The sequence below is a fragment of the Cyanistes caeruleus genome, chromosome 9 (genome assembly GCF_971803275.1).
Source record: "Cyanistes caeruleus chromosome 9, bCyaCae1.hap1.1, whole genome shotgun sequence".
NCBI lineage: Eukaryota > Metazoa > Chordata > Aves > Passeriformes > Paridae > Cyanistes > Cyanistes caeruleus.
In genome coordinates, this window is record NC_141709.1 from 9,959,717 (window position 1) to 9,987,587 (window position 27,871).

At 40.0% G+C, this 27,871-nt stretch overlaps 1 protein-coding gene and 1 pseudogene across 1 annotated transcript; both read left to right on the forward strand.

Moving 5' to 3' along the window:
• The first annotated feature begins 1,869 nt into the window (after positions 1–1,869).
• Positions 1,870–18,971, forward strand: LOC147651553 (coiled-coil domain-containing protein 180-like; annotated as a pseudogene).
• A 401-nt stretch (positions 18,972–19,372) lies between these two features.
• On the forward strand, positions 19,373–25,818 carry LOC147651554 (uncharacterized). The gene is made up of 8 exons (XM_086842905.1): positions 19,373–19,487; positions 20,399–20,512; positions 21,179–21,450; positions 22,012–22,067; positions 22,839–22,921; positions 23,924–23,995; positions 25,160–25,304; positions 25,658–25,818. The coding sequence occupies exons 1-6, from the start codon at positions 19,485–19,487 to the stop codon at positions 23,924–23,926; spliced, it is 531 nt and encodes a 176-aa protein (XP_086699031.1). The 5' UTR covers positions 19,373–19,484; the 3' UTR covers positions 23,927–23,995; positions 25,160–25,304; positions 25,658–25,818.
• The last annotated feature ends 2,053 nt before the right edge of the window (positions 25,819–27,871 follow it).

The following is a 27,871-nucleotide window of genomic DNA, read 5'->3' on the forward strand; positions in this document are numbered from 1 at the left end:
GCTCTCTGCAGTGAAGCTTCCCTCCCAGAGCTGCTGTGCACTGCTCACACAGTGCAGAGGAGGCACCAGAGGGTGCAATCGCTGTCTGCTGATGAGTCCTGCCTCAGAGGAATCAGCAGAGAGCTACAGACTAGGAATGATTATCAGGCTCCCTGGTTTCTCTTCTTTCTTGCATATTGGACTAGTGAAAGGGCTGTGGTATTGAAATGAAATCATTCTTTGTGACAGCTTCCTCTAAACTTTACTCTCCACTTAAGATTGTTCTGCATCCTGGAAAAGACCTGATTCCCCTTTGCTTTGTGTTCATCTTCTGCTACACTTTGGCTGGTAACAAAAGAATTACTGAACTGCTGCTTTGGAGTGGAGAGAGAAATCACTACTGCAGCTGAACATGAGCCAGCACGGTGCCCAGGTATGCGAGAAGGTCAAGGGCAGCCTGGCCTCTACCAGACATAGTGTGGCCAGTAGGATCAGGGCACCGACTGTCCCCCTGTTCTGGGCACTGCTTAGGCCAAACCTCGAATCCTCCGCTTATTTGTGGGATCCTGATCACAAAAAAAGACATTGAGGGACTGGAGTGTGTCCACAAAAGGCAACAGATCTAGGGAAGGAGCTGGAGAAGGAGCAGCTGAGGGAGCTGGAGGTGCTCAGTCTGGAGAAAAGGAGGCTCAGGGAGGACTTCTGGCTCTGCACAACAGGAGGGTGTGGCCAGGTGATGACTGGACTCTTCTCTCAGGTAACAAGTAACAGACAAGAGGAAATTGCCTCAAGATGCACCTGTGGAGGTTTATTATGGAACTACTGAATAGGCTGAGTTGGAAGGAACCCACCAGGATCATCCAGTCCAGCTCCTGGCCTGGCACATGACAGCCCAATAATACCATCACATGGGCTCAGCATTGTCCAAATATTTCTTGAACTCAGATAGGCTTGGTGCTGTGACCAATTCCCTGGGGAAGTCTGTTCCAGCGCTCAAGCACCCTGCAGGGAAAAAAGCTTTTCCTGATATCTAGCCTAAACCTCCCCTGACTTAGCTCAGGGAGCCAGATTATGCTGAACCACTGCTTTGGGGCTCTTGATTAATGCCTATTAACACTATCATTATTGATTATTTGTCAGAGGCTAAGACAGCAATAAATCATAAACTTTCAGACCGAGTTTGCGCTCTGCAGAACAATCCTTTAGCAGGACACAGTCTATAAGCACCTGGTTTGAAACACTACTCTGAAATACAGGCAGCCCACTTTCTCCACAGCTCTCAGTCCCTTGAAACGAAGTGCTCCAGAGTTCCTTGAGTCACCTGGTCAGGATTTTGCCCACTCGCAAAAGCACTTGCCTGTGACCTCTATGTATGAGCAGCAGACGTGATGAGCTGATTGCTCCAGCAACACCATCCGGGAAAGCCTTTTTTCACCTCTAGATCACCCTCTTTACTTGTCAAACATCGTCCTCATCAGAGCACAATCTACTGCTCCCTGTGCTTTGGCGACCTTGCCGGCTCCGAGCCTTCCCCACTACTGCTCCCTCCCACAGCCCTGCTCGCAGCCCCCTCAGGCCGCTCCTTCCCCTGTCCCGCCCGCCAGCGGTACCACGGACAGGAACACCCCTGCGGCAGAGCCGCCACTTCGGCTAAACCACCACAAAGGCTCCAGAGCTTCCCAGCTTCACACTTACAGAACTTCAAGATGCTGTCATTAAAACGGATCCTTTTCCACCGATGCAAACAACTCGAACACGGCGGGGGGATGGGGGGGGGCCGAGGCCGTGCCGGCCGTGGGAGAGCCCCGGGCCGGGGCGGCGGTCCGAGTGGCACCGAGTCCAGCCGAATGACGCCGAGTCCAGCCGAGTGACACCGAGAGTAATCGAGTGATGCCGAGTGACGCCGAGACTAATCGAGTGACGCCGAGCTGCTCCGAGCGGTGTGTGGTGGTCGCGGCGCCGCCTCTCCGGGCGGGTCCGGGAGGGCGCGGGCAGTGCTCGGGACAGGTGATGGCCAGAGGCCGGCGAGCAGGGTGGTGCTGCCCGGCGTTGGGGTTGCAGCCCTGGGTGCTCGCACCCTTCCAGGGTGCACAACGCTGCCGCTGGTTTGGGGGCGTGCTCGTTCCTTGAGGTGCTCGGAAGCCGGAGGGCGACCGGCTCTTGGCCGTGTGTCCTGGGACGTGGGCGGGCGCAAACGCCTGGAACGGGGAGCAGCCTCTGCGGTATCCATGAGGAAAGCCGTCCCGTGGACATGCCGGGGGTCTTCTGGCCAGCCACAGCTGCCTCCATGGGGACGTCGGTGGAGGGGCCGCCAGAACTCTTGATGCGAGGACGGGACAGGACGGGACAGCACAGCGTGTGATGATGTTTCTCCTCAGAGCCACACTCCGCTGCTGAGCAGCACAGAGCTCGCACCGCGGGACCCTGGGTGCCTCCCTGGGGCGCTGCAGACTGGCTCAGCTGCAGACGGGGAACAGGGACGTGGCGTGGTGGGACATAGCACAGAGCGCCATTATCTTGTCTTCCAAGTATTTTAAGAAATGGGCTGAAATCCAGACAAGAATATGTTTTCCAGTTTCTGCGCCTTTACCTGTAGATCAGAACAATGGTATTTCTTAGCCGTAAGGCAAAAAAAGGCGTTAGTCTAGCCTCAGGAATGGCAACGACTTGGGTATTCAGAGAAAATGTATGGGGAAGACCTTAGAAGTTCCTTCCCCTAAGCGGAGGTGTGTTCTCATTGCCGTGCTGAGCTGAAAGGTCCGGTCGTGGGAAGTCTGGTCCGCCTTGTGCAGAGACGAACACAAACCGGGGGCTGCGTTCCCCGGTTCCGGAGCTCAGGTCCCGGGTGAGCGGGCCGGGATGGCCGGCCGGGTACTGCCGGCAGCGGCCGCCGGGGGGCGCTGTGGATGAGGCGGGCCCCGCCCCCGTTGGTCTGACAACGGCACGCGCGGGCTCGGCGCGAGCGCGTCCGAGCGGGACCGCCTGAGGGCCCCTGGGGGGCGGAGCGAGACCCGGGAGCGACACCCGGGAGCGACACCCGGGAGCGACACCCGGGAGCGACACCCGGGAGCGACACCCGTGGGGCCTGGCAGGGGAGCGGTAGGCGTGGAGTTTCACCGTTCGGAGTCTCCGGGAGGCTACGAAGCTGCTGTGAAGGCTGGTGCTCCTTTGCTTTAGGACAAGCTGAGAGAGCTGGGGGTGTTCAGTCTGGAGAAGAGAAGGCTCCAGGGAGACCTTAGAGTCCCTTGCAGTGCCTACAGAGGCTCCAAGAGAGCTGGAGAGGGTCTTTGGAAACGGGCCCGGAGTGGCAGGACAAGTGGGAATGGCTTCAAACTGCCAAAGGGTGGGGATAGATGGGAGCTTGGAAAGGAATTCTTCCTTGTGTGGGTGCTGAGGCCCTGGCACAGATTGTTCAGAAATGCTGTGGCAGCCCCATCCCTGGGAGTGTCCAAGGCCAGGCTGGATAGGGCTTGGAGCAACGGGGCATAGTGCAAGGTGTCCTGCCCATGCCAGGCAGTTGTAAGATGATCTATCTTTAGGGTCCTTTCCAGCCCAAACCATTCTGGGATTCTGGGATTCAAGGAAGGCCCTTTTCCAAGTGAAGTGTTGTATCTCCTCTTGGCTCCCAGCTTGCAGTTGCCAGTTCTGGAAGCAGGCGCGGCCAGTCAGCTGCGATGAGCCATGTGTTCTCAATAGGACGAGTGTGACATGTTCACAGAGAGATCTGTAAACAGATCTTCAAGGCCCAGGTGAAAAAAGCAGAGGGTTGAGTAAAAGCCAAAGGAGTTTGTTGTGTTACTCAGTTTGCTGGCTGTTGAAATGATCCCAGGTCATTTTCAACATTTCTGGTTTTGGTTTGTTTTAGGAAAAAATGGATGTGTTATCTCCAGCATATGCTCTCCAGTGAATCTACATGTGTTCCCATCTCTTTGTTGTCTATCAGGTTATATTCACTAAAGGCAGAATCATAACAGGGAAGTAAAACGTTTAGAGGCATAATTAGCTAAATACAGGCATTTTTAACTCTGCTGTTAACTTTGGTAACTGTAAGCAAGGCAGCACAATCCAGTTACTCCACTTTTCCTCTCTAAGCAAAAGATTATCCTTTTTTTTTCTCATTTTGAAGATAGCCTTAGATGAAAGTGGTTATGCATGTGGTGTGTAGGGTTCATTATTTTACTTTTCTCTTCTGCTGTCTTTGCCCTGCTGTTTTTATTAATTATTTTGTCGCTGTTCTCCATTCAGTAGGTTTGAAGGAATTCTAATTGTTGAGATTATGTTTCTTTAAAGGCTCACTTAGCCCACCTTTTGGATGAAGGAAAAAAGACAAGATTCTCTAAGAAGAGTAAAAAGTACACTTTAAATAGGCATTCAGAAATGTCTGCTGATGCCATGCCATTACCATGTAATCAGTAGAAAGTGTAAATTTATTATAATGAACTGCTTGCTGCCCATTGAAGTGCAGGCTAACAGACCAATATTTGCAATAGAAGGCATATTGTATGGCTTTCCTTTTAAAAAGAAGTTGTCTTTGCTCATAGCAATCTAGATATATACCCAGTCTGAAACATATTTTTTAGGCTATATTTCCAAGTAAATGGCTTACATGATGATGCTGTAAGATAATGTGACAAACAAGAATGAAGATAATACAACCATTCTTTTTTATCCTAAGCCAGCTGCTGAATAATGATACAGGGATTCTCACTGACCCCAAGGAAAAACCCAGTGCCCAAGCTGTTGGGAAAAGCACTTGGGCAGATAAAGGCTATTTCCACGTTTCTTGCTGGTGTCTCCTAAAGAGTTCACAGTTTTTTACCTGTTAGAACTGTTCTGTATGTCTCTGTAGTTTACACATTCTAAATCTAACATGTATTGCTTTAATGCCATCTTAATAGATTTTAAGCTGGGATCTACCATCCAGGCTTCAATTTGTCTCAGAAGAAGCAACATTGATTCTTTAAATTATATTCTTGAAAGTTGGGATGATACTTATGATCACTTTAATGTTACATTTTGCCAATTAAAGTGAATTATACTATTATGTTAGTCCCTCTTCTGGTGCATTAATAGTACAAATTGAAGCTTTATTCACTTTCTGTTTCAGACAACCTACACCTTTTTCAGAAGCATTGGGAAATGTAGATGCAAGTTCAGCTGAGAAAGTCAGAGGCCTGCCTGATGTAGTTGGTAAAACTGGTTTCTCTTAATGTCATCTATTTTAATTTGCATTCACAGGAGACATGGTACATGTAACAGTTTTAGCTGAACAAGGTATGAAATTGTGCTGGTTTGAAAGAAAATCAGCAGGAGAAATTAACCCCACACAAATACCTTGTGAGAGATTTTGGAGTTACAATTGAATAGAAAGATTACAGTAAATGCAATGATACAGAAAAACATTTAAAACACAAAGTCAGAGTAGAGCCTGGCACCCTTGTGGTCAGGGTTGCAGTGGTTGCAGTCCTGCCAGAAGCAGTGGTCTTGTGAAAGTTTGGGTCCTCCTCTGGATGTCCAGTGGTGGTGGTGGTGTCCCAAGTGCCCAACTGCCAGATTATATCCATGGGGTTCAGGTGGTACATCCCCCAGGGCAGGGAGGTTCACAATGGAATGATGGAATCCCTTGAATCTAGAATATTTTTGGAGTCCTTGATCAGCTGCCCATTCTGCTAGTACATATTCAGTTCATTATGGCCCATTGGCAGACATGACCCTCACTGGATGGGTGGTGCTGCTGCTTCCCCAGCTGAAGGAAGGATAAAGAAACACTATCTCACCCTGCAGCGTCTGCCTCTTCTCATTTTAACATCCAGCTTGTATCCTGGGGGTCAGGTATGCACTGAAAATGATCTATCATTAACAGCTCATCACAAAATGAGGTAGAGGGGAGTAAAATACAGTTTGGTTACATCCACATTGGAACTCTTTTCTCTTGCAAGGCAACAAAAATCAGGCTCAGAAATGGCCTGACAAAATTTTGATGATTTGAAGCTTAAGAGGCCTCATCTTCAAATTTTTGTTTCAATGTTTTGATGATTTGATGATTTTGAAGATGAAGAGTCTTCTAATAGGAAAAAAAAGCAGTTGTGAAATTGTCAATCACAGGTCATGTTTAGCATTATAAATTCCAGTTTTGATGTAATCAAATCTCATTCCTGAAATGTTACAATTTTTTTACATCATAGCTGAGCTAATAGTTCCATGTTATTATCCTTCTGAAAAACAGAAGTTAATAAAGGAAATTTTAAAATACACTCTAGTATTTTGTATTTTTACCTCCATTTGCTAAGACTGCACTTCCCAAGGAAAGATGTTGCACACTGTGAGAACTGCACAGACTACAGCAGTTACAGTGTAGATTGAGGGATTTATTGTTCATGCATCCCATATTCTGCAGCAACAGTTCCAGGCTATAGAATGCTCATTTCTTTCTCTGCAGTTCCTGAGGAAGCAGGCAGTGGTACATGGAAGTACCTGGCAGAACGGCGGCAAAAGCGTCACGATCGAGCAGTGACCGAAATGCAGCAGGAGCTGGATGGCATTGGCAGGGTAAAGCAGGATCTTTTAACGCAGAGTCTTGAGTGCTCTTCTAAGGTCAAGGCCCAATATTGAAATGATTACACTGACCTACCGTTTTAGGAGATGGAAGCCTCTGTTTTGAAGATTCAGGAATTCCTTCAGCTTAAAGTGATGAAATCAGATGAAAAGAGTAAACTTCTGTTTGAAAAGATTGCATCTGACATGGCTTTGGAAGGTTTCTCATTTGAAGTAAGGCAGCTCAGAGCATTGGCTCAACTTCAGTTACTTGTACCTGCTCTATGTAATATCTTCTTATGGTTCACTGAAGTCCTAAATTATTGGGTTTTTTCCGTTTATATTTTTTTCTTATATATATTCACTTTTCAATGAGATTGAGAGTAGATTTTTATTGCAGGGTTTGGAAGAACTGTGGAATATGATCCATGAAGAATCCTCAAACAGAAAAAAGTGGATTAGGGCAGTGGACGAATCCCTGAAGGAGATTGAAAGGAGTCGAGCTGTTAAAGTGAGCTGCAGTCTCAATAACTGTTGCTTAAGCATAAGATTGTTATTTGCTGATACCATGCTGGATGGAGAGCAGGAGTAGCTTGTTTCCACAGGAGTCAGAGGCCTGCCAGTAGTTCTGTTATGTGGTGATTGCTTTCTTTTCACTAATAAACTCATTTATTTTCACTCATTTTACACCCACATAATCAGGAAAAGCTACTTTTTTCCTAGTTTTAAGGTGTTTCTTTCTTTCACGATTACGGATACTACAGGTGCAAGGAATATGTGAGCTGCTTTTATTTTCCTGGAGACTTGTGTAGGTCAAACTTTCATCTGGTCTGTTATTTTTTTGGGGAACATAGCTATTCTGCAGCTGGAAGGAGCATAGACATGAGCTAGCTTGATTTTAGTTTGTGTTGGCTGGGTGTCAGTAGCAAATGTGTTGCAGTTTTGTAGTATCCAGCCTAACCTGTCAAAGTCATTGGACATCATAGGAAATGTTTGGATAAAAAAAAATTGATAGACTCTGGAAGAGCTTGCTGCACTGTCCTTGTAGGCAAAGAAAAACTGTTCCATCAGTGCCTGTTCCTCCTCTCTTTGTAATTCAGGTATGGTGAATAAGTCTGAGAGTATCTCCAGTAACCTTTCTGTTGGATTAGTTACAACAAATGGCAGAGATGAACACATTTGCTTTAATTCTGTGTTCACTTAAAACAGACGCTTGGTTGAAGGGAAGCTGGTTTGATTTTTAAATTCATATTGCAGCCTGTCTGCAGAGCACTCAATTATCACAATTAAAGAGAAATCAGCTGAGTAGTAGCAAAGTGGAATGTTTTCATTACTATTTTTATGAATTAATGAAAGAATCAGTCATTAAGATAGCTAAGAGTAATATTTTTAAATTTACTTCTCAGTCTGTGTCATCCAATTAACTTAAATTAATTTTAATTTATTTAATTGATTAATTAATTAAATTCATTTTAATGGAAAAATTGTCTCATTCCTGTAGTTTTTTGACTTGGAAAATTGATATTTGAGTTACACTTTTTGTTGTTGATTTTCTTTATTATTTTATTGCACAGATAGCAGATGTACTGACCAAGTAGACCTTGAAACTGGAAGAAATTTCTTTCTTCTTGGCAGCTGATGTTCACCAGCTCATTAACAATAAGGCCATGGTAAATGTTTTACCTGGGGAAAGATATCAGTCTGAATATTCCTAGAATGTCTTTTTTTTTCCCCAACTGAAATGCATTTTTTCTGCCTATCAATCACTGAAATATAGAAGAGATTTCTACTTGGCAGGGTATCCATTATCATTTGTGTCTTTTTTTTCCCCTCATTTTCTGTAGAAGACACAATTTTTTTGGTTTTTGCATGTTGTATAATGCTTCTACTCCTGGTTTTATTTTTTAATACACAGAATATAAACAGAGTACTGCTGGGTAATGAGAGGGCAACTGCCAAGCTGCTCTTTAATGTAATGAAATCAGAGCTTGAGAAAGACAAATTGCATCAACTGAAATGGCAAGAGAGAGTCAAGGTCTGGAAGCTCATCCAAAAGAACTGCATAGTTCAGAGTTTCAGGTCAGAAATTTTGCAGTCTTATTTTGGACAATGAATAACACAAAGTGACTGGTTTCTATAAAAGTAATACTTTATAATTTTTTCTTTATACATATCACATATGATATCACATATATCATGTTTCCATTATACATATCTTTTTTCCTTCCTGCAGAGAATTTATGGCAAGTGAAGAAATACAGAATCCCCCAACTGTGAAAACAGAAATGGAAAATATGATAAAGGAGCAGATTGTACTTAGTGACCAGAGACTGAGAGTTTTGCAGCACATTGGGTATGGCAGAAGAGGGTATAGCATAAAGGGAAACAATTCTTTCTGGAGTTAATGAGGGACTTGGCTACACAATGCACTTTGCTTCCTGTCAGTGTGTGATTGTTAAATTCAGCAATAAGGCAGGGTCTAAACCTATTTTTGTACAGCTCTTTTTAATGGAAAAAAATGCACTCTTGATTTTCACTGCACCAGCTACACTAAATGGGGGGTGATCAAGGGCTAAAAATGCAGGAATGCAAAAGTAAATCTTACTGACATTTGAAATGGGGTAGGAATGGGTGGAGAACTAGAAGTTGGTATGTCAAGACATTTTTTCTCTGTGGGATTTTATTTGTGTAATAAATTAAGAGAGGAGTCTGCATAGAAATCCAACACTGCTGTGTTTGAATATCCATCCTGAACACAAGAAGCATTTTTGGGTGTAATGTATTGCGATATTTACAGGGAGTTTTTTTACAGTGTATGTAGGAACAATTACATTCCTACATGCAGGAATTACACTTAGTTCCTTGTCAGGCAGTAAATAGTTGGCCTCAAACAACAACAATCTCTTTGGTTTATTTTCATTGCCAAAATGGCTTTAAATAAAATAATGCACAGTAGTATGGATACTCTGATTCATAATTTTATATTTTAAGTACGGACTGATTTGTATTTTAAGATACCTGACTCTTGTTTCCTACTTTGATAGCACCTTGTTGCCTCCAAAACATACACAATCTGACATAATAAATGAATGGTACAGAACTCTGGAGAATTTAAACAGGAGTATTGGTAAGTTGAGAAATGATAAAACCAGTTTGGAATTCAAGCAATCCTTTCTTTTTCCCCAGGCAACGAGGCAGACAGTTGCTCTGAAAGTGCATGTTTGCTCAATTCTTTATTCTATATGTTCCCACTTACGTTCTCTGTTGCTTTGAGCTGGCTACTAGGAAGACCCAAAGAAGCTGCCTGTGACATCACTTTCCTTTGGCCAGTGCAAACACTTACTCATGGTGAGATCTAGCAGAAACTGGCTTGTTAGAATTAATCTGGGGGAAATAGAAGGTTAATTTTGACATGGATCAGTTCTCAATCCTAAAAAAATCCTCCTTTTGAACTCTCAGAGAAGAAGAGGGGAAATATTGCAGATAATTCCTTTCTCCAAGTCCTGTAGTATGCCTTCCCTCTGTGTCTGCTTTCTCTTGCTGCAGAGCACAGTGAGCTTTGTAGCCTGTATGGTAGCATGGAGGTTGGTAGCAATTGTAAATAACTTGCTACTTTGAAGCATAATTATAAACAGCTGTGTATTAAGGTGTCTCTTTTGATTGGTTGGTGGTGTCACAGTGGTGTGCAGACACTGCTGGCATCTGTCCCTGTGCTGAGATTCAGCACAGGGCTGCTGTCATGTTTCCTTTTCACACTGCACTGTGAAGTACAGGAATGTTGACCGTGGTCTGTTCCATATCATTCAGACACACCTAATGTGGAGTGCATGGAGAAAATGCGCATCCAGTATGAGCTGGTCCAGGACAAATGTCAGGAAAAAGTGCAGGTCTGCAAGGTGAGTGTCAGCTTTGGGTGTGGAAGTGATGGTACGATATGTCATTACAGTAAAATATGTTTGAGGATCCGCCAAACATTGAGATAACAAGTTTTTAACCTCTTACTCTGTTCAAAAGGTACTTGAAATGTGTAAAAGCTGTAACAAATGCCAGTAATGAAGGGGGTGCTGTCCTGCATTTACCTGGAGGATGCAAGGACCCTCAGCCTTTGTGCTAAATCCATCTTATCTTGGCAAAGAAATTCCACCTCTCTGCCTCAGTTTCTCCCTTTATATCCAACTGAATTGTTTTGTTTACTAATGGAACGTGGGCTCTAGGAGGTTGAATCTTCCCTCTGTCCATTACAAGCAAATAAACACTAAGTTTAGCCATCTTCTCTGAAAGCCATGCAGTATTTCTTATATGCATGTGAATAATTTGCTATTCTTTTCACTTAGATGACCCTGTTGGATATTTGCACAGTAGAAGATGTTGAAATTGTGCATTCCAACATGCTCCAGATGACTGAGAAACTAAAACATAGGTTTGAAGAACAGCTGGAGCACATGAATGTGCGTCTATTACATTTATTTTTATCACTCCTTGGGATTAGTCCTTTCTTCCTGTGCTCCCACCTGCAATGCCTTCTGCATTGTAGGCTATTGATGTCACATTAGAAAGAGGTCCACAGTGTGACTAAGCACTACAAAGAAGCAAAGTTTGGTGTGGAAAAGCTTCCAGTGGAAGAATTCATAATTATTGTGTTTATTATTTATAATATAAATATATTGTGTTTTTATTATAATTTATATCTGAAATGCATATGATAGAGATGAATGACGTATGGCCCACCCAGTCTGCCTTATGACAGAGGAATATATTTAAATGATCTCCCAAATGTCTTCCAATCTGATCTTTTGTGATTCTGTATATAAAAATGACTGGGCAGTTGTTCCTAATGTGATAAATTGTAGAATGTGATTTGGTGCTTTATGATGCCAGAATAAACAGAAGTTTTGATACTCTCAACTTGTACTACAAAAATCCACATTCTTACCCAGTTTACTTGGATTTTTCATTTTTTTTAACTCTCCAAATAGAAGACACCAAGTTGAATACCAGTCATGTAATTTCAGGCAGCCTTTTATCATGTTACATATCCTCTTACTCATTCATTTCACCTTCCAGCAGTTTCAAAAGAACTTGTTCACTTGAATGTTTTTCTTTAGAGTGATTTTAAGGAGATGGCTAAATGGCATGAGCAGCATTGTGAAGGCTTGTACAACTATGTTCAGGATGCCATGGCTCTCTGGGATGTCCATCAGCTCCAACTGTCCCAGCAGGAAGATGTACTTCAGAAGAAAGTAGATGAATGCAGATGGGAAGAGGATAACATAATTCAGGTATAAACATAAAAACAAGGGTGTGCTGTAAAGAAAGGACTTCTTAATGCAAAGAACCCTCTGGAATTCAAAATAGCTGCTATAAAATTAAGAACATAATATCTGACTTTTGTATTGGAATTTCTACTTTTCAGTTTCATTCAGTCAAGTGCATTTTTGCTAACTCCTTGATTCACACTGAATGGACAGTCCTGTCTTCTTCTTGATAGGGCAACAGTGTTAAGGATCACTGCTGCTTTCTGTATAAAGTGGCTGCAAGTTGCTATTATGGGATGTTGTGCAGGTATAGAGTCTGGTTGGATGCAAAGTTCTCATAGTTACAACAGCCAGCTTGGGATAGCAATGTCAGAGGTGTTCATTATCTAGGCAGATCTTCATGGGTGATGAGTTTTGCTAAGGTAGCTTCCCTTATTGGTGTAGAATATATGTACATAATTAACTTACTTGAATCCTAAATAGTAATGGAGATTTTAGTATCTACTAAACCATTATTACTAGCTTTTTCATGTGGCCTTAGATGATGAAAGATAATGTGGATACAAGTTTGGAAAAAATGAAGATGGCAAGCTGTGAAGAAGAGCTGAAGCAATATTTGGAGAAAGCCCTTTCCTCTTTAGATCAAATTAGAACTAGGTATGAGTTTTGTATTGTAAACTTAAAAAGTAAAGCATATTTTAACGCTGGTTGTACTACTTAGGTCTTGTTTATGCTATTGTGTGAAGGTATGGGAAAAGACTGCTTTTTACTTCATGTAAGAATATAAAATAATGTACATATTGAACAAGGTTAAGGCAAATAATACCCACCGTTTAGGAATGGGACAAAGGGAGACTGCTATCATTCAAAAACCACACTCATTTGAGCAGTTAAAAAAAAGTCAGAGGTAACAGACCAAGTGAAAATACAAGTCCAGATTGCAGAAATGGAATGTAACCTATCTGAACATATACGTAAATTCCCCATAATTATCTTTGCTTAGGAGACAAAGCAAATGTAAATGTAAATGAAAACAAGTGTGAACATTGATTTTTCTTGAATCAAGATGTAGCTTTATTTTCAAGTAAAAGGAAGATGAACCAGAAAGGCTCAGTCGCAGCTGAGCACAGTGCAGAACTAACATGGAAGACAATATTTTAACATCTTTTATGTAAGCAGTGTTTGTATGGTTCCCCATCCAAAAGGAAGGATGTAAAAGGCTTTACTATAAATATTTCTTAACTTTTGTGCATTTATTTATTTGTAATGAACTAATCTCTAACAAGCCAGAATGTGATTGTATTCAGTGTAAACAATCGCAACATTTAGCCTAAAGGTTTTATGAGACTGATCAGAAGGTCAGATTTAGATTTAAAGGCACTGTAATCATACTGAATTTTATTTCTATACATACTTGAGTCTCTTCAACAGTGACCTTAAATTGGACAGGAATCAGACACTCAAGCAAATTGTAATGGATGAAGTAATGGCTTACCCAAAAGCTATTTTGTGGGAATTGATTTCTTATAGTATATCCATCAGCCAGCATTTTAGTGTGAAGGAAATCTCCAAACAGGTAAAAAGAAAATATCTACTGGTTTAGAACCTTATTAGTGTATTCATTTTTCACTTTAGAGAAAATTTACCTTTAAAATCCAGATTATATAAAGTATTGTTTCAGCCATTGAATAAAGTGCTTTTGGTAGAGATAGCAGAGGGAAAACAAAACATTTCTCAGTCCCGCTTTTAACTCTGTCCTTGTTACAAACGGCATTTTAGCAAATCCATTTGCCTTTTGAACAAAGAACTACAAGGTAATAGACTTAAAATAATCTATTTGAGTGTTACAGGTTCTTTAGATAGTAAGTGATCTATTCAAGACTATCATATCTTACTGAAATTGAAACATTTTGAGAAGGAATATGGGTTTCTTATAAGCAAATCCATATTTTAAAACAGTGTGGCAGGTATTTTTTGTTGTTGTTTTGGTTTTAGAACTTGCAAGGCACGATAGACTCCACAGTTCAAGATCAAAATAATACCTCAACAGTCCAAACAGGTATTTCTGCTTACTTGTTTTTCAATTTCTATTTCTTTGGACTGTAACCAGTAGAAGTCTGCTTTAATTGTAAGTAACTAGTTGAGGCTTCAGAAGCTGAACAAACAGTGGAGCAGCAAGCTGAGAGCATTGTGCAAGGAGAGGAAAATCAGAGTATCCTGAGTTGGAAGGGAATTACAGGGATCATGAAAGTCCAGCTCTTGGCTTTGCACAGACATCCCAACAATCCCAACGTGTGCATCCCTGAGAGCATTGTCCAAATGTTTCTGGAGCTCTGGCAGCCTTGGGGCTGTGCCCATTCCCTGGGCAGCCTGTTCAGTGCCTACCACCCACTGAGGGAAGAACCTTTTCCTAGTACCTAGTCTAATCCTCCCCTGGCACAGCTCCAGGCATTCCCTTGGGTCCTGTCCCTGGTCACACAGAGCAGAAATTAAAGTTGCCCCTCTATTGCCTTCGAGAGGAGCTGCAGCCCCCAGTGAGGTGTGACCTCAGTCTCCTCTCTCCAGCTGAGCCAAATGCCCTCAGCCACTTGTATGGTTTCCACTCCAGAGCCTTCACTATCTCTGTGTCCCTCCTTTGGACTTCTCTAGCAGCTTTAGGTCTTTCTAACATTGTGGCATCCAAAATTACCCCCAGGGCTCGAAGCAAGGACATCCCAGCCCAGAGCAGAGCAGGACAATGGCCTCTCTCAACTGGTGCCAGAAGATAGGGACAGTTGTCAAAAATCAGCTGGAGAAACAAACTTAACGGAGAAACAGGTGATCTTGGCACAGGAAATTGCAGAAACAGAGGAAGAAGAAGATGAGGAGAATGTTCCTCATAAAAGTGAAGAAAATGAGCATGCAGAACAGGGACTAAGCATTATGCAGGTAAGTGAGCAAGAGAATACATTTGAAAGTGAAGGCAGTCTTGACCAAAATAAGGAGGAATAGGAAGTCTTTTTGCTGAGAATGAATAGAAAGTCCTTTTTTGGTTAGTTTGTATACAAAGCACCCAGAGCTCTAGATCCTTTTATGGGAAAATGGAGTGTATAAAACAGTTCACAACCATTCTTTTTGATAATTTTTCATAATTTTTTTTCTAATCTGTCTTTCATCACAGTGTTCTCAGCCTGTAGTGAATGATTTAAGCTAAGTATTTGTACCTACATATTAGTTTTTCAGTTTCCATGAATTAATACCATAACGAAAACGTTTTCAAACATTGTTGACTCTGCCTATGTCTTGCTGGCATATATATAAATAAATATATAAATATACAAATATATAAATATATATTTTTATTTATATATAAATATAAAAATATATTTTTATATAAATATATAAATATATAAATATATAAATATATAAATATTGCAAGCAATGTGTAAATGTCCAAATTAAGAATGAGAACATTATTCTAAATATCCTTAGGATTCCTAGACTAGCTGGTGCGCTGTTAATTCTATGCTGATACCTTTAAAAGTAACGTGATAATTTCCCACTGTTTCCCAGTCAGCATCCAAGAGCAGCGAGGCAGAAAGTGCTGAAATTGCCACGGAGATTTTCTCCACTGCTAGTGGAAACACTTTTACTGTTCTTGGAGTTGAAGAGGCAGGAAAGACTGACATCACAGAGAGTTACCTTACAAGTTTTGAAAAAGAAGAATCCCTTCCTATGTATCTGAAATATGTACTTCTCACAGAAGCCATGTTTGTCAAGCTGAAGGAAAGGTAAGTAGAAAACAAATTCTGTTCTTTCCCTTTATGTAACACACAAATTTCAGCTGCTTAGAAGAAACATTAGACTACAGAGGAAAAGTTATCTAATTAGTGTTGTATAATTAGATATTTATATTGTTAGCTATTTAATTATAAAATTGATTGTACAATTATTACATTAATCCACTTTTGAAATTCATACAAATACGAGAAAATGTTTATATTGCTTTGTATCCATGGCTGTCAAAGTACCATAAAAACATTTACCTTTACAGAATATTCATCATTTAAGGAAAATTATTTAGTGAGACAAGTAATTTGCCCAAATTCCCTGCAAAGCCTTGAAGGTAAAATGCCTGGTACTCAGTAGCATGCAGCTAGCTCAAAAATTCTACCAGTATTATGCAAATGGTACTGAAACCATACCTTCCTATAGCCAGAAGTTAAATTCTTAGAAATTATGTATTTAATAAATTCTTACTTATTATTTGCTGTTCCTCACCATAATATTTCTTTTTCAACCATAGGATTCGCCTCTGCTTTTTTGAGCACTTGGAGAAATGGTTTGCAGAATCCTTGTCAAACTCCTATGTCTTTGTAGCTGCCAAGAAAGAGGAGCTGAATTCAAAACTTCTGCTGCATCTTAAGTTGCATCAAGGAAAGCAGGAGGATATACAGACAAAAATCTACAATGTTTGAGCTGGTATTGACTTTTTTTTTGTATTCTGAGCATCACATGTGTTCCTAACATGATGGTCCTAAGTGGGCCAAAATCTGTTTCAGCACTAGTTGACTTAGTAGTAGAAGACAATAGAAAGCAGTTGGCTGTCAAGAATTCCCAGTATATTATGTTACTTACATATTTTTAAAATGATATTTCTTTTCTAGAGCTCTTCCTGGTTTGTGCTGTGTTATTTTTGGAAAAATAGACAGTAGTGCCTTGATTAACAACTGCATTGCAGAAGATACTGAACATTCTATTGTCAATGTTTGTGAATTCTCATCCACCCTGAAATTATTTAACAAGAGTCTGTGCTGTACAAAAAATATTTTAAAAGTATTGCAGGAAAAGAAATTAGCAAGTTGGGAGAGCCAAAATGTCAGGGCCAAGCTTCTGAAAATATGAGAGGGAGGATTTAACTCTGTGAAATATCATTGAGCAGCTACAGAGCATCGTCTAATTAAAACTCCTTTTGCATAGGAAGTATCAAGTTTTTGTGGTGAGAAAAAGGGATTTTAGACAGGTTTCTTGGTCTTTAACACATAAGCAAAAAAATTCTGCTTTTGGAGAGCAGGCAAATAATTTTTCAATTTCCCTTTTTCTGCAAAGAGGACAGGTGCTTCTTCTGGCAGCTTTCTTCAGGTGGTTGCCTGGCTCTTGATTTATCCAGCTATCATTCTGGAAGAGAGACTAAAACTGATTTTTTTCCTTCCCTCACAAAACTAGGAAAAGTGGATGATTTTCCATTAAAAAATATGGCCATTGGTTTTGTTACGAGACTGAGAACAGAGAGATAAATGGAGATGTCACCAATGACCAAAAATAAAGGAAAAAGAATGCTTGGAGCAGACAAGAGACACATGTGGTTTGAATGGATTAGGAGCTGTTAAGGATCTGTGTCTTACACAGGAGAAAAGTCAAAGAAACCAAATGGAATGTATTTAATTTGTATATTTCAGCTACTATGAGGTATGGCTTTGTTTTATTTTGCTGCTGCTGCTGCTGGTCACAGGTTGACTGGGCATAGTGATAGTTCACAGTAAACAGGGAATAATGTTCCTGTTGTAAACTTCCTTTCTTCTCAGAGGAACTGTCACTTCACAAAGAGCATCTTGAGCGCCACTGTGCAGTACTGGCAGAAGGCCTGGAAAAGGAGAGAGCTGAATTCCTCAGATTTTCAGACCAGCTAAATAACCACAACACACACTTCAATTCCCGAGTCAGTCACTTGGAGTTTGAGTTGCTCCACGCTCCTGTGACTGAGCAGTAAGTGTGCCACTGCTGTTCCTGTGAATCTCCCTAGTTAAATACTCCTGATTTCTGTCTGAGGTGTTTATGGTTTGCATTCTGAACCTGTTCTTTCATATGTTATTGCTCTTCAATGAAGACTACTTGATAAAACTTGAAAACATGTAAAGAATTTCATTCTCTTGCCCTGAAGAAATTAAAATCAGGACTGAACACCTGGAAATTTTCATCTGACAGTCTTTAAGTAGAAAAGATGTTTCATTGGTTTAGATTTTATCCAGTTTACTGAACATGCACTGTAAGAGCAGCTGACTAATTGTTTTTGAAGAAAAATACGCAATAGTATCAGCTGTTGCTGATACCTTCCATGGCTTCATCCAAACCATCCCAACTTGGGGAGCTGCTTTGAGAGTCATAAATCACTTCTGAGTCCCCAGATTTGCTCATGTCTTTACAGCCAGCAGTTGTTGAATCATTGTGTTGTGTTCCTTTTCAGACATCTTTCCTTATCTTTTATTATTTGCTGTTAGGTCAGCTTCTTCCAGCAACAATCTGGAATCAGAGCTCCAGAACCACCTGGAGTCAATCAGGGTTACTGTGAGAAGTTACCAGCAGCACTTGGAGGAAGCATTAGGAAAATTAAGGGATTCAAATGTGGATTTTCTCAAAAGTTGCAGGTATATAGATTTCATAGAAGTGTTGTTTATAAATGGTGACTGAGTTCTGGGAATCAGCGTTTGTTGCATAGGCAGAAGAGTCAAAGTAAATTTTATTTTGTTATTCATCTAGTTTCCCATTTAAAAAAATAAATGCATCTTGTTAAACCACAATTATTATGCTGTTTTCATCACATTTGTGTTGATATATATGTTTCAGGGCTGTTGAGCTGCAACAGTCTTGGGGAAAAAGATGACTCACAGCCAATTGTTTTTATGTTTGCTTTCAGATTATTTTCAGAGGTCGGTAACTTTTCTTCTGAGGAGGTATAGTTTTTCAGCAAGTGTCTTCAGAAAGAAAGTAAAGAAATTGACTCCTTTGAAAGTTCAATCAAAACAGATGTGGAGCAAATAAAATCGAGCTGCTTGGAGCAGGTATGCAGAATTACATTATTTCAAATTATGTTTTCTGTTGACATATTTGATGGGATTTGCAGTCAGCCTGCTTTCAGATTAGAACTGTAAATCTGTTCTGTTTGGCAATTACATGATGGAAAAAATTAGTAAAAATGGCAAGGTCTATCACTTCAGTTTTAAAAAGTGAAAAATTATCTTGTTCTGTCTTTTGTTTCTGACACTCTTAAAGGCTACAGAACTGTTCAAGCAGTCTCAAAAAAGGTTTGCTTCTCTCTCTCTGAGTCGAGACTTTATGAGGAAGGTCCATCAATCTTTGAGGAGGTTACGACAGCAAATCAAATCAGAGGTACAAACAGAAACATCAGAACTTTGCTTAAATTCGTTATAATAATTTTCTTTTTTCTACCTTTGAGGAGATTTTGGCTGAATTCATAGTGGACAAATATTACATTATTTTTATGTTGATTTCAAACCTGTTTTCTATCTATCTGCTATTTTCAGCAGTCACTATCTGCTGAAAAGCTTATTTTTAATAGTGCTGACACTGTGCTGGCACGCTATGGCCTTGCAGCACATTGAGTGTATACATCTGAATTCACCAGCATTTTTGTGTGGTGCAGCAAACAACGTGAAGCATTGCTTTTGTGAATTACTGTTTTCAGCTTCTCCTCTGAGTACCTGGGATTTTTAACCAGTTTTTATCAGTGGTTCTAATGGTCTAATGGTAATGAAAGTGGAGCCTTTGAAACTCCTGTGGATGGGGACTTTACTTCTCTGGTGTTTGCTTCTGCTTTAGGTAGCGCATTCCAATTTGCAGTCAGCCACATGCAAGTCTTACCTGGAAAAGCTCCAGCAGAAGAGAGATGCTTATGTTTGTTCTACTGCAGATAAAGAAGTAACTTCTCATCAGCATAAAATGGTACTTAATTTGATTTGTTATTAATTGTTATTAATTTGGTAAAAAGTAGTATTTTTGAGGAAGGTTACATTCCTCATATTTGGGGCTGGGCAGGAACACAGAATTTTTGCTCAGAAAGATCCTTGTCCTGGATTCAGCTGGGATGGAGTTAATTTCTTCTCAGTAGCTGTTGCAGTGTTGTGTTTTGGGTTCAGAATGAGAATGGTGTTGATAAATCAGTTTTTGCTAAGTTGTACTTATCCTAAGTCAAGGACTTTTTTTCCTTGTCTCCTGCTCTGCCACTGAGGGGGTTCACAAAGGAAACTGGCAGGGAGCATAGCTGAGACAGGTGACCCAAACTGGCCAAAGGGATATTGCAGCCCATGGGATGTCACACCCAGTCTGTAAACTGGGAGAGTTATCTGGGAGGGGCAGTCTGGGTTCAGGAAGGGGCTCTGGCATCGGTCAGCAGGTGGTGATGGTGTTGTGCATCACTTGTTTTTCACTTACTATTATTGTTATTATTGCTGTTGTTACTATTATTATAATTATTATTACTATTTATTTATTTACCATTATCACTGTATTTCACTTTACTTTCAATTATTAAACTGTTCTTATCTCAATATACATGTTGGCCTTTGATTCTGCTCCTCATTTCACCAGGGCAAGGAGGGAGAGAAGGAGGGTTGAGTTGTGCAGTGCTTGATTTCTAGCTGGGTTTAAAACCACCATAGTCCTTTTTGGACAACCTGTTTTCCTGTTTACCAAACCAAAACCTCAGCCTCGTATACAATCTCATTTCTTCCATGTATGTGTACATAAACTGGTGGCAGAACAGAGGCAAATATGTTGTTTGCAAGAGTCAGCATGTTTGAAAAGGTTAGAACAGTTAGTTTAGTAAATACCATCTGTCTCACCATCTTTTTCAGGCTTTAACTTCTGAAAAGTTGTATGATTTTGCCAGAGAGGTGTTGGAACAGCTGAAAAAGAGGAGCAAGTACCTTGACTGCTTCTTAGTAAAAGCAAAGATTCCACATGCCACTGTAACATAACATTCACATTCTCTATTTCCTTTAATATGAAGAGAATTTTCTTGTGTACATACTTTAATGGCTTTTCAGAATCTGTGCTTTGAATTTTCAAATGAAAAAAGAATCTGCATTATGCCAAGATGTCAGAGACACTGTAACATTAGGACAGCCTTTTTAAGAGGCTGAGTAAATCACCAAGTCTACAGAACGCTGAAAGAGATGCATGGCATTGCAGTGAGTTGCTCAGTTCTTCACAAGAGTTTGTTTTCAAGGTGTAACACTATTCAGAGGTACATATTTCACGGGTTTCTTTTTTTTTTTTTTAAAATCCCAGATGTGTCCTGAAGGGATTTTGTTTTTATCAAATGGGTTTTGTTTTCTTTCCTCCCTTTTCTGGAAATTCTGTCTTTATTTTGTAATCTCAGTGGATCATTGTTTTAAGAGTATATCCTTAAATACTGTTTATGATGATTATGAGAACCTACTCTTAACTGCTTAGAAGTGTTTTAGAGCTGTATAGCTGTAACAACATTGCTGACAAAAAATTTACTTTAGCCTGTGAAGCAAGATACTGTCCATTTAGAAAATCTGCTTTAGTAGCCGGTCATTACATGGAATGCTTTCACTAACTGCCTGCTACAGTCTACAGGGCTTCCTTTATCTTTCTTCCCATTTCAGGAGGACTTCACTACTCCTGACACAGATGGGACATTGCAAGGGGACTTAACAACTCTTGACATGAATGGGAGGTTACAAGATTCCATTGCTCCTGCTGTCCCAGAGATGAGAGCAAAAAAGAGCTCTCATTGCAGAGAAGATAGTCTCAGAGATGAGAGCAAAAGGATGGTGATGGGACTGGATCCTGACAAATTCCCTTTGTTAAATCCAAGCAGAATGGATACATCTATGTGTAATGATTTGGCAATAAATGTTATCAAAAATTTATCTGGGTAAGTACTTGTTTGCCTAAAGGTATTTTTCTTTCCTTGTCTTTATTTATATTTTCTTTGCCCAGAACTAGTGAATAGACTGGTCATAGGTAATACTACTATGTATTTTCTGATCTAACTTTAAAAATTCGTCTAGCTGAGACTGCTTTCTTTTTAAAACCAATATTTCTCATAGCCAAATATATTTTTGAGTAATAAGTGACATCTAGTATACAATGATAAAGTTCAGGTATTTAAGTTTTGTCCTCTAGAGATTTATTTTAGTTAAAAGGTGATTATCTGCTGCATAGTTGACTGAATATAAAAAGTGTAAAATGAAGACTATGACAAATGTTTGATTTGCAAATAGTATTTTAATGTAGTTTTGCTTGTGGAAATTCCAAAATACCAGTTAAACAAATCAGTCCCATGAAATTACTTCTATGTACACTGTCAGTTGTGAAAGTAATCCTATCTGTTACATATGAGCTCAGAAATTTAGCTCAGCACGTGACAGGGATAGAGAGCATGCCTTGTTTGCTATTTGTTATTCAGTAGTACTTAATTTGGTTTTTTTTTTAGATTTGACCTATCAAAAAAATCCCCAAACCTAAACCACGGGAGGACAAATGATCCAGGTGTGCCTGTATTTCTTTTAATATTTTCTTTTCATCTAAATTGCAGTTCCTGGCATTTTACTGCACACGGTCCAGGCCAATGGCTTCTATGCTAGGAACTCTGAGATAGTTGTGCTTCTCACCTCTTTTCCTGGACATTTTTACTTAGATTAAGATGATTTTGAATTCCTAAAACAATGAAAGCTGCAGAATGAGATAATAATGTTATAAAGAGTACCTGTGATAGCAAAAGGGAAGCAGGGTTGAAAAAAGAAGTGGTGCAAAAATCATGAAATATATAGGGAATCAGTGTATTCTCACAGTGTATTATCATCTACTCCAAAGTGAGCACAGAGGTAACCCTAGATGCTCCCTGCCTAGTGTTCCCATTTCCTCATGTCTCTTCTGCAGACCTTGACTCCTCCAGCCATTTCCAAAGCTTTCACATTTACAAGTCCCCATGACCACTAATACTATGAATGTAGCCCATTCATTCTCCTTATTAACCTGCCTCAAATTTGCTTTACATCTCTTCCATTTACCATGTATTTTCTGTGACATTCCTGGGACTCATGCCCCAGCTCATAACCTTTATTGTTGTTGCCACTTCTGAGTTACTTCAGGCCTGTCTGACAGAAATGATTGCTCCTGTTGTTGTCCCCTACATATTACAAGGAAACATTATAGAAATAAGAATACAGTATACATATACACATAAAAAACTTCAGTTGGTTGGCATTTATGCAATATCCTTCTTCTTCCCTTGTTAACTATAAGCAATTCTTCCCCCAGTAAGGAAGAGGGTATCTGATGCACATTCTCAGAAGTCTTCTAGCAAGAGTTCATCTCGGGGTGAAACAAAGCGGAAAAAAAAGGTGAGACCCATAAAGTGAGGAATTCCATTTAAAGTATTCCTATGCAAGAATTTACCTAGACTTGGTCTATACACTGAAAGATTCATACTGCTTATTTGTATTGCCCTTCTTTCCATCTACTGCTTATCACTTGGAATCTCTTACCTCTTTATGTCCACATGATCAGCTTTGTGGGGCTTTTTCCCTACATTTTGACTGGAAAAACATTTTTCTTTTTCTCCTTCAATCTGCTGCTATTTTGTATTTTGCAGTTGTTGAAATACAGACTAACCCTTCAATCAGTGGGGCTGAATTTTCAGGTGTGTCTAAATAGTTTGTCTTCAGCTTAGTCCACAGATTGAGGAAATGAGCTACTGTAATAGTGAAAACAACAATAAATTTTTGAACAAGTGAGAGTTTAGAGGAGAATTCTGAGAATCATTTTCCATCAAAATACTCTATTTAGATTGTCATGGTTTGAGAATGGTATTCCCCAATTTTGCACTCCTACCAAAACACTCCAAACCGTGGGCCACTTTCTCACTCCCCTTTCCCTACAGCAGCTGGAGAGGAAAATTGGAGGAACAAAAGGTGAAGATAAGGTTGAGATAAGAACAATTTACTAGAAAGAGCAATGAGATTAAAAGAAGAACAGTAACAGCAGTGATGTTAATAGCAAAGTGTACAAGAGAGGCAAGCGATTCACATGTGAATGCTCACCACAAGGAAACCCGTGACAGTACCCGACTGCCACCACATTCCCCAACAGCAGGGACCCTTCCACCCACCCCCACAATGGTGAGAGGTGGTAGGGAATAACTTCCAGGTCCTGCTCATATCCCCTCCTGGCTGCTGTAGAAATTAACCCTGTCCTGGCCAGAACCATGCAATACTAGTTTTGGAGTTACCTTTTTTCTAATTTTTCTTTAGTTTCATGTCTGTTGTATGATTGACTAGCTCAAATCATCAGTCAGAGAGGAAAACACTTGTGGATAGTTTAAAATTAATGTTTTTCCTTTCCAGTGAAAAAGGCAGGAAATCTCTTACCAGGGACGAGAGAGCACAGATACTTGGAAAGAAACCTCCAAAGTCTGAGTGAGTCGTATATTTCCAGAACAAGAAATTAATCTATAAAAAACCTGGAGGTATGTATGTATGGATGGATGGATGGATGTATCATTGTGACCTATAGAATTCACTAGTGAAGGTATTTAGCCTTGATATTTATAGGTCAAAGTACTTCCAGAGCACTTCCTTTTTGCAGCATTGTAAGAGTGAAGATCTAAGCCACCTAGTTCATTCTGTCTAATGTCTGAAGTGGGGGGTCTTACTGGAGCCCATTTTGTACATTTATAAGAAGTGGGTGGGGAATGTAAAATAGCCTCTGCTTCAATTCTTTTCACACCTAAGAAGACCAGTACATTTTATGTCTTCATTCTTGTGCTCAGTGTTCCATTAGCAGGATAAACAATGAGCAAACAGGTTCCATTCCCTTTCTCTAAGAAAATTATCATATTGTTTCTGGATCTGTGCAGCTGTACTCCATAGAACTGAGATATTTTATACATGCCATACAAAACTATTAAGATTAGTGCTTAAGATATTTAAGCATTTGAGAATTTTATTCCATATTCTTTTTCAGTATAATTCCAGTAAACAGCTCAACCCACCTTCAAATATTTTTTCTTTATCTAAAATGCATACTTAGTTCTTTGGGCACAGGAATTTGGCTAAGATCACTTTTTTTTGACAGTGGCATGGCAGTGCTCTCCAGTGAGCAATTACAATAGCTCCTTGTCCTGGCTGCGTCTGAAGAGAATCTGTGCTAATGTGGGGAAAAGTTCTTAGGCATTCTGAATATTGGTTTGTGTATGCTCTGAAAAGCATATGGAAATTAATCTGAACAAAATATTTGGAAAAACAGTGAATATTGCCAGTGTTATTATTTAACAGTTTGATCATCAATTTAAATTTTTAAATTTTTTTTGGTTTTCAGTACTTTGAAGGGGATTATTACGAATATTCTCTGGAAGGGTAACAACACCTTGCTCTGCCTTGGTGAGGGAAGGAAATGTCATGTTCTTTAGTCAGTTCTGCTTTCATAGGTGTATTCTTGTGTCAGAGAAATAATTTGATTCTTTCAATGTTTGGCAGACAGTCCAAAAATTTTCCTTTCCTCTCCCACTCTTATATACGTAGATGTGACATGTTTAAATGTATTGTCATCATTTTTTTCTGGTTTATCTTTCCCTTCTGCAGCAGTTCTATGGAGAAAAGAAGAATCCTCAGATGGGAATGCTTGAAGATCTGCTAGACACATTTGAACATTGGGCAGAAATGCTCAGAGTGAAACTGCTGTCATACCAAAGGCAGACAGATGATTACTATAATTTCTGTCTTACAGGTAAATTCATTCAGTTCAGATTTGCATTTCCTTGTGTATGTAATTTTCAGTATATAAGCTGAAAATTGCAGTGACCAAGAATTATGTCGTTGTAATCAATCACACTCAGTGAAAAACTCCAGTTGACTTTACTGGAAATGGAGCCAATATTCTTTTCTATGTATTATCAGCTACAAAAAGTGTAGCAGAAGGGCACTTGACTAAGTTAAAAGACCTGTACAAAGTCACATCTTTGTGCAAGTGTATGTTTCTCAAAGCATTGCACCTAGAAGAAGAATGTCAGGGACGTGATCTATGTGAGAGAAAATTCCAGGCTGTTTGTGTCATATACACACCCTGTCTTTTCCAAAAAGAATTTCGGGATCAGCTGAAGTGGTTTGAGGAGGAGCTCTCTTCTGTTTCCCAACTGGTCGTGGAAAGTCTTTTAAAAGAACATGAGCAGAAACTCAGCTCTTTTACTGGTCATATTCAGCATCTCTTCAACAGATAGCTGAAAGAGTGGGAGGATGTGAAGGTATGTATCATGAATATATTGGAATACTTTTTAGTGTAACCAATGCCAAGGGCATCAGAGTGATAAAATTTTACTTTTCTCATTACCAGTGTTTGCTTCATCACTCTCTGCTGAGCTGAGCACAGATGTAATTTCTGTTTTTGCAGTCTGCTTAGTTCTCCTGGAAGCTTTGTATTTCGTGGAACTCTGTCCCTTCTCTCCCACCTTTCAGCTCTGGGCTGCCTCTTTCTAATCTTCTCAGCTCTGCCTGTCATCTTACACTTGGATTCTCAATCCAAAGTGAGGGCTGTGACCTTGTGGTGTGGCCAGACAGCTCCTACTGTATGGGTGCACTCCTTTGTAAGAATGATGATGTAGGGATAATGAAATACTGTTATTTACCATCATTCATAGAAGTGGCATATTTTGTCAAGTAATATCAGAACTGAGAACAGAATCATAATGGAGATCATGTAGAAAATGCTACAGTGTCTTGAGATTACACCTAGAGTATTAAAAATATTACAAATATTGAGATATAAAATATATCTTACTTACCACATGGTAGATGATTTTTTGTTGAAAATAAATCCCAAAATGAGAGCAGAGGCCAGCAGAGAGGCATTTTGGTGCATATTGTACTGCAGAGTTTATATCCAGACAGCCAAGAAGTAGCTCCATTTTCCTTGTCTCTCTGAATACCTTTATAGAAAATGTTTGTAGTCTACTTCCTTTTTATGGCTGTCAGTACATTCTTTACTGAAGGCATTTCTTTCTTTACATATTTGCTTAAAGACTGTGCATCGGAGAAAATTACATTACTCCCTAGGACACCCAAATAACTCCCTTCAGCTGGAGGCTTTGTGCCAAGAGGAAATAAAAAGGCAAAAAGATCAAACTGATGGTATTCACCTCAACACAAAGATGCTGCAGGTAATTGTAAAGTCCTTGCTTAATATGAACCTAAATGTTGCATTTGGAAAGGAGGGTGTATTTTGGATACATTTTTCCTCCCCATCTGTCTTGGTTTGAAAAGACAGGTGTCTGCTAAGGAAGGCAGAAACCTTCCTTATAAAAATAAAAAAATACAAAAACAAAAGAAGAAGAATCCACTGGCAGAATCAGTGTACAACCTGACACCCTGTTGGTCAGGGTGTTGGTAGCAGTCTGATTAAATAGTGGCTGCAGTCCTCCTGGAGTGACAGATGTGGTTCTGTTGAAGCAATGATTCCATAGAAAGGGTGTAGTTTTCCTCTGAAGGTCTGGTGGTGTAGGTGGATCCAGTCTTCCTCTGGGAGTTCAATGGAGAAAGGCTGCTTGTGGTGTTCCAAGTCTCAGATTATATCCAGGTAGGAATGCTTGGCTCCTCCCTCTGGGTGGAGCATCTCACAATGGGATGATGTAATTTTATCAGTCTTGCAGTGAGAATTAATAGCTCGTTAACAGAAGATATCCCCCTGGATGGAGGATGGGTTGTGGAAGAGATAAAGAACACTGCCACAGCAGGTTTTAACAGCTGGGCCATTAAGAGAAGATATCTCTTATGATATGAGTTATGAGGGATGGGTCATGAAAGAGGTAAAGAACACTGCAGCACCAGGTTTTCACAGATGGTAATAGAATACATACTTTTTGTTAAATCTTTTATTGCAACTGAAGATACCATCCAAAGGAAACTTGAAATTTTTTTAAGTTTAGGCAATCCTGCACATTTATTGCTAAACTTTTAAGTGATGTACTGTCAGCATTAGATCAGTATAGACATAAATATATCTGCATACATAGAAGTGCTGAGATACATTGTAGAACTTAACTGTATTTTGTATCATTCATAGAACCTATTGACTATGAGCTTAATGGTGGGTGGGAGTATTGGCTGTGGTGGTGACATCCTCTGGTTGTTCTCTTACTTCCAGACAACAGATACCTGGAAGAGTTTCTTCTCTGTGTATTTTATTAGTGCAAATAATTGTCACTTTTCTACACAAGATGAAGAACTGAAATAAGCTGAATTTACAGGAGAGATTCAGCAATCAAAATACTTTCTCCCCTTTGCCCCCTGGGTTAATTAAAG

Bases quoted from the DNA above. Each gene is read 5' to 3' on its own strand.
- LOC147651554 (XM_086842905.1), top strand. The intron at 20,513-21,178 runs GTAACATAACAT...TTCCCATTTCAG, and splicing joins CAAAGATTCCACATGCCACT to GAGGACTTCACTACTCCTGA. The intron at 21,451-22,011 runs GTAAGTACTTGT...TTTTTTTTTTAG, and splicing joins GTTATCAAAAATTTATCTGG to ATTTGACCTATCAAAAAAAT.